The sequence below is a fragment of the Condylura cristata genome, unplaced genomic scaffold (genome assembly GCF_000260355.1).
Source record: "Condylura cristata isolate star-nosed mole 26May11 unplaced genomic scaffold, ConCri1.0 scaffold00041, whole genome shotgun sequence".
NCBI lineage: Eukaryota > Metazoa > Chordata > Mammalia > Eulipotyphla > Talpidae > Condylura > Condylura cristata.
Window position 1 is genome coordinate 6,629,954 of NW_004567142.1, and position 5,674 is coordinate 6,635,627.

Below are 5,674 nucleotides of genomic sequence, written 5' to 3' on the forward strand. Positions count from 1 at the left end.
GCCTTCGACAGCTGTTTCGCGCTAGTGCGCACACGCGGACCCAGACAGCAGCGCCCGGCGCGAGGGACCACAACTCCCAGGGTGCTCCGCGCCTCGCCGCCGCGACCAAGATGGCTGCTAGTAAGTGTGAGCGCCGGCGGCGAGGGGTCCTGGCCCGAGCCTCCTGCTGTCGTGGGGGCAGGGTGTGGCCGAGATGTTGTGAAGACGGCGGGGTCCAGCCGGAGGGGGACGCAGGGGCCACTAGAGGCCTCCCCCAGGGCGGGGTGGCGGGGAGGGTTAGAGGTCACCCGGGCACCCTCTGCAGGCGTGACCCTCCTCCCGCCTCTCCAGGACTGGCCGCCTTCCTCAAGAACGCCTGGGCCAAGGAGCCGGTGCTGGTCGCGTCCTTTACCATTGCGGGCCTCGGTGCGTGAGTGCTGCAGGCGCCACCGCGCGTCGCCCCCGCCGGCGTCCTGGCTTCCTCTCCCGCCTCCCCCACGGGTCCCCCCCTTGGCATTCAGTCCCGGTCCCGCCAGCCCCCTCGCCGCCCCAACGCAGAGTCCTCGCGGGGTACCAACACCCCACGACGTCCCGCGGCCTTCCCCTCCCCGAAGGCCCCTACCGGAGCTGTCCATCAGCCCTCTCAAGGAGCCTGTGCTTGGAAAACAGTTAACTGAGTGCGCAGAATTTTAAAAGATGATGTCCGGATCCAACCCTCCCATGCCACTCCCCACCCCACGCCCCTATGAAGTGAGGGGGGTCGTGGCCGGGGAGTCTGTCCCGGGAAAAGCCCGCAGAGACCGGAACGTGCCCTCCTGAGTCTACACCTCGGACCCAGCAGCACTCGCGCTTGGGTGCCCCCTTGGGGCCTGTTGCGGTTCTCGTTAACACGCAGGCGCTGATTCAGTAGGTCTTGGGCGGGCCCGGGACTCTGCATTCCCAGCACGTCCCGGGCCTGTCAACGCCCACCTCCGGGCCCCCTGCCCCTTTACATCTCACTGCGCACAAGCACTCGGTCCTGGCCTCTTCCAATAAACGGTTTCGGCCCTTTTTATGGTGCCCTCCTCCCATGCACTTGACCCCCACTTTGCCGAGGCCCAGCTTTCCCCTTCCCCAGGGCCTCACCCCCGGGTCTGTCCGCAGCTATCCTTCTGCCGCCTCTCAGCCCCTACACCAAGTATGCCATCATGATCAACCAGGTCACGCCCTACACCTACCCAGGTAAGTGGGCGCCGGCGTCGGCCCTGGGACCGACCTGAGCGAGGGGGCTCATCACGGGCTGGGCTTTCCCCAGCAAGGACCCGGGACCGGCAGCGCAGTCCAGACCTTTTTTCCTTTCCTGTGGTTTACGTGCCCTGTTTGCATTTCCATGTTCTGCGGTCCTGGGGTTGCCATCTGTGTCGCTCCCTGGGTGTCTCCAGGTCTTGGTCTTGTTTCCTCAGCTCTGTCAGATGGCTGTCTGTGCCCACCTTCTCTCCTCCCTTGTCTCTGTGTCTGCGTGTGTGACTCAGGCCTTTCCTCTGCTCATCTCTGCTCTGGGTGCCCTTCGTGGCCCCCGAGACCACCTCGGTTGGCCAGGAGGAGGCCACTAGGTCTCAGCGGCCCACTCTCCTGTCCCCAGTGCCCCTCCGGGATGATGGGAACTTGCCCGACGTGCCCAGCCACCCCCAGGACCCTCAGGGCCGCAGCTTGGAGTGGCTGAAGAAACTGTGAGCACCTCCGTTGACAGGAGGAAACCCATCTTCTGGGATCCCCAATAAAAACGTGAAAACTAACCCCGGAATCTGGGCATGTGTGTAATTAGGTGGGAGCAGTAGACAGTACCGAGGTGAACAGAGGGTGAGTTTATTGGGGGTCAGTCAAAGGGAGAGCTGGCTAGGGTGGGGTAGGGCAGCAGTTTGTCTGGCCCCCGAGAAACCCAGCTGGAATCCAGGGCCTCGTCTGCTTCAAAGCCGAAGTCTTCCTCGACCTTTATCTGTGAAAGCAGGATCAGGCGAGTGGGCAGTAGCCTAGTGGCCTCCTCCTGGCCTGGGCCACGCGCTCTGCTCCTGTCCCCTGCAGGCCCCTGGGCCTTCCTCACCTCCCAGCCCTCCCGTCTCTCCCGCTGCCTCCTTGCCCGCTGCCCCGCGCCTCCAGCCCCCGCCCGCTCGCCCGGCCAGGCCTACCTGCACGGGAGCCAGCTCTGGCGTCAGCACGGCTTCTGCTCGGCGTCCATCCCGGGGAGCTCGCCGCCTCTTTCGCCCACTGGGCCCCTCGCCTGGGGCCGGGCTGCCAGCCTCGGGAGGCGCTGGTGTCCTCCCGGGAGGCGACAGCCCCCCCTTCTCTGGAGGCTCGTTCTCAGTGTTGCCGGGCGTGGGCGCATCCGCGCCCTGACTGCCCTCATCCTGGCCGGGGACAGCGGGTGAAGGCCGGGTCCTGGGCCTGCCTGGCCACAGCCCACCCAGCGCTCCCCCCGGAGGCCCCTCACCTCTAGCACAATGGTGAGCTGGCCAGCCCGGTAGTCATCGCCATAGGAGTCCAGCACCCTCATGAGGAACCTGCGCCCAGAGAAGCCAGAGAGGGACCGCTGTCTCCCAGAGGTGGGAAGGACAGGCGGACACTACGCTCAGCTCAAGGTGTGCTCAGCCAGGTTTGGAGCTGGGAGAACTCGACATGCCAGGGCATCTTTGGGCAAAACAGGTGCCTCTGAGCCTCTGTAACCGGGAGAGGACAGCCCGGCCAGGTGGGCAGCAGCTGGTGCTGTCTGCGGCACCCAGCAGGCAGAGGCTTGCTAAGTGCTGGCGCGCACGTGGTTCTCAGAGTGAGGAGCAGTGCTGGTCAGCCCACCCCTTCCGGGGACCTCGTCTCCGAGGACCCTGCTACGGCCGTTTTGCCCAGCCCTGCTTCAAAAAGCCTGTTGAGTGCCGACGAGCTGCTGCCTGCTTGGCATCGCCTGAGGTGAGCATTTCACGCGCACGGTCTCATCTGCTGTGTGCCTGGCAGGGCGCCGGGGCCGGGGAGCACAGCCACTCCTGTGGGCAGAACTGGGGTCGCCGGGGGGCTGGCCATCAGCACTGTCAGCGGTCGGGGACGGAAAGGGCAGGGTGTGACTGCACAGACGCCTCAAAAGGACAGTGCGGGGGCGCCTGTGGCGGTCAGGGAGCAGCCTAAGCGACAGCAAGAGCCAAGACCCGCGGTGGCCGCGTGCCGGTGTGTGGTCGCACACCCCCAGCTGTGCAGATGTGGCCCTGACTGACCCCGGCAGGACCCCTGCGGCAGGGCTTGGGCAGGAGTGACTTGGTCTGTCTTACATTTTCACTTTTGGAAAACATCAATTTTCTTCTTAAAAACGGGGTAAAGGATACGCTAAAATGTACCAGCTTGACCATTTTTAAATGTACACGCAGTGCCGTTAGGGCTTGCGGGCTGAGTCACACTCCAGGAGACACCTCGTGCGGATTATCCTGCTGAGGCCCCGGGCGCTTCGCCCTTGGCTGTGGTGAGTCATGAGCGCTTCTGGGTCTTATTTTTAAAACTGGGGAACCTGTGGTGGTGGTTTCCACAGCACCTGACCGCTGAGCCCCCCTGGGCGGGGCCCCAGGGGCTGGCTCAGAAAGTGAGCCAACCAGGCCGCCAGAAACTTGCGGAGTAAAAGCTTCATCTGGTGCACGTGAAAAAGGAGGGGCCCCGCGGGGGGTGAGGCAGGGAAGGAGGCCCAGGGGTCATGTGAGCGCTGGAGACCAGATGAGGCTGAGATGGGGGTAGTCTCGCCCCAGCCAGCCGGTCAGCTGTGGGGGAGGCGGCGCAAAGGGGAAGCGCCGGGGCTTCAGGCAGGGGGCGTGAGTGCCCTGAGCGGTGCCGGCAGCAGCTGACCAGGGACTGGCGTCTCATGGAGACAGGTGGGAGGCTGGCAACATCCAGGCAGTCTGAGGCCTCCCGGGGGGCAGCCGGCCAGGTCAGGAGGGGAGCCCCACATCTGTGCCGTCCACTGCTGCCCGCAGCTCTTGGCAAGCCCTTGGCCTGGGGGCGTGGCCAGGGGCTGCACCAGCTACGTGGGCACTTACTCCCCAGCGCCACTGGGAAGCAAATCTCGTGTCATTAGATTTTGGTTCATGAAAAGCACCAACTGTGCTCCTGGGCAGCAGAAGAGGCCAGTGTCAGCAGGGTGTGAGGTTTTGCGTTCACTTGAATTAATTCAGACGGCTGCTGAGCACCGCGGTGGCAGAAGCTGCGGCGGAGCTGATTTCCCGGTTCATGTTAATAAAGTTTAATGAGCTTACATTTTGTTTCATTAAATGTCACCATCTGCGGCCACTATGCCAGGCACCGGGCTGGGGGAGAGGGCGCATGGGCAGGGCCCTAGGCCCACTGGGTCAGCTTTGGGCAAGGGAGAATGAGCCAGCCAAGAGGCAAGAAGGAACTGGGTGGGGGTATCCCGGGCAGGCGGCTGACTTGGCCACTAAGGGGCTTCAGAGGAGAGGGAGCACCCCCAGGGCCAGCAAGGTGGGGGCTGCTGCCCCCTGGGCCCTGGGTGTGGTGGCAGGAGGGCCAGGCTGAGCTCACACGGGGCTCACAGCTGCCTCGTGGCTCCGGGTAACCTGGGTAGCGCCCTTAGTTGGCAGGAGGCTGGGGCTCGGGGAAGGGCTGTCGCTGACATGGCAAAAATGCTTTCAAGCCGGTCTGAGCCTCGAGGGCTGTGCTCCTTGGTGGTGCGCACACCCCGTCAGGGAGCCGGGCTGGGCCTCCCGGGCCCAGGCCCACTCCTGTGCTCTCCGGTCTGGGCCCTGCTGCCCCAGCCACTTCCCAGCCACTGATGCTGGGCAGGCAGGGAGGGCGTGAGCACTTGGGGCATGCCGGCTTCCCGCCAGGTTACCTGCGTTCCTGCTGCAACCTCCGAGTGATCCTCTGGACCTGGTGGAGCCGGTTCAAGACCCGCTCATTCACCTGCAGGAGGTGGAGAGGGCATGTGGTCATCTGGCTCTCCACCCTACTGTGCACTGAGGCTGCACCTACGCTTCCCTCCTGCGCCCCCCCCGCCTGCGCCCCCCCTGCCTGCCGCCCAGGCGGCGCAGGGCTCACCTCACAGCTCAGTCCTTCAGCGCTCAGCTCACATGTGGCCAGTTCTGGGTTCACCCAGACCACTCACCCACCTGCACCCCATCCCCACTTCACACACACAATCTACCCGCCCTCTTCTCTGTCCCTTGCGCTGAAGCTTCTCTGGCACCCGAGAGCCCTTCTCCCTCGTCTCCCCTTCTAGGATGGAGTTTATGCTTGGGTCCCTTGTGCCTCTGGCACGACCTGGGAGTGGGGCTGAACAAAGGGCTTCACGTGGCTGTCGGCCGTGACATGGGCCCTGGACACGTGGGCTGGCGTGACGGGGAGGTCAGTGAATGATGAGCCAGGAGAAAAGGGGCCTGGGCCAGGTACAGCCACAGAGGGAGGGGACATAACCAAGCCCGCAGGGGCTGAGTGGAGCAGCCAGGTGTGTGCTCTCCTGGGTCCCAGCCAGAGCCGCAGCTTTCCCGTAGTGTGAGCTTGTGAAAGTGACTCAGGCTCTGTAAGCCTTGGTGCCTGCGTGTGTAAAATGGGACAACAACCAACTTCAAGTGGAGTAGGGTTAGGAGCAGCGGCGCAAATGCCAGCTCTGCATGAGACAAGGACCAGGTGCCTTCAGGTGGCCACTCACCTGTTCGACTAGCTGGGGGCAGGAGGG

At 64.3% G+C, this 5,674-nt stretch overlaps 2 protein-coding genes across 3 annotated transcripts in view; one reads left to right on the plus strand and one right to left on the minus strand.

Moving 5' to 3' along the window:
- Positions 1-1,754, plus strand: part of NDUFA3 (NADH dehydrogenase (ubiquinone) 1 alpha subcomplex, 3, 9kDa) — a 2,901-nt gene extending 1,147 nt beyond the window's left edge. The window contains exons 3-6 of one of the 2 annotated variants that reach the window (XM_004694305.2): positions 69-120; positions 331-405; positions 1,123-1,200; positions 1,601-1,754. In XM_004694305.2, the coding sequence (XP_004694362.2) occupies positions 69-120; positions 331-405; positions 1,123-1,200; positions 1,601-1,692 (297 nt within the window). In that variant the 3' untranslated portion in view covers positions 1,693-1,754. Of the gene's footprint in view, positions 1-64; positions 121-330; positions 406-1,122; positions 1,201-1,600 lie in introns of both variants that reach the window. The other variant, XM_012733610.1, reaches the window with a different exon arrangement.
- Positions 1,755-1,816: 62 nt separating this feature from the next.
- TFPT (TCF3 (E2A) fusion partner (in childhood Leukemia)) overlaps positions 1,817-5,674 on the minus strand; it is a 6,576-nt gene continuing 2,718 nt past the window's right edge. The window contains exons 3-6 of the mRNA XM_004694304.2: positions 4,832-4,902; positions 2,447-2,516; positions 2,145-2,363; positions 1,817-1,954 (exon numbers count right to left, since the gene is read on the minus strand). Of these exons, the coding sequence (XP_004694361.1) occupies positions 1,835-1,954; positions 2,145-2,363; positions 2,447-2,516; positions 4,832-4,902 (480 nt within the window). The 3' untranslated portion in view covers positions 1,817-1,834. The remainder of the gene's footprint in view (positions 1,955-2,144; positions 2,364-2,446; positions 2,517-4,831; positions 4,903-5,674) is intronic.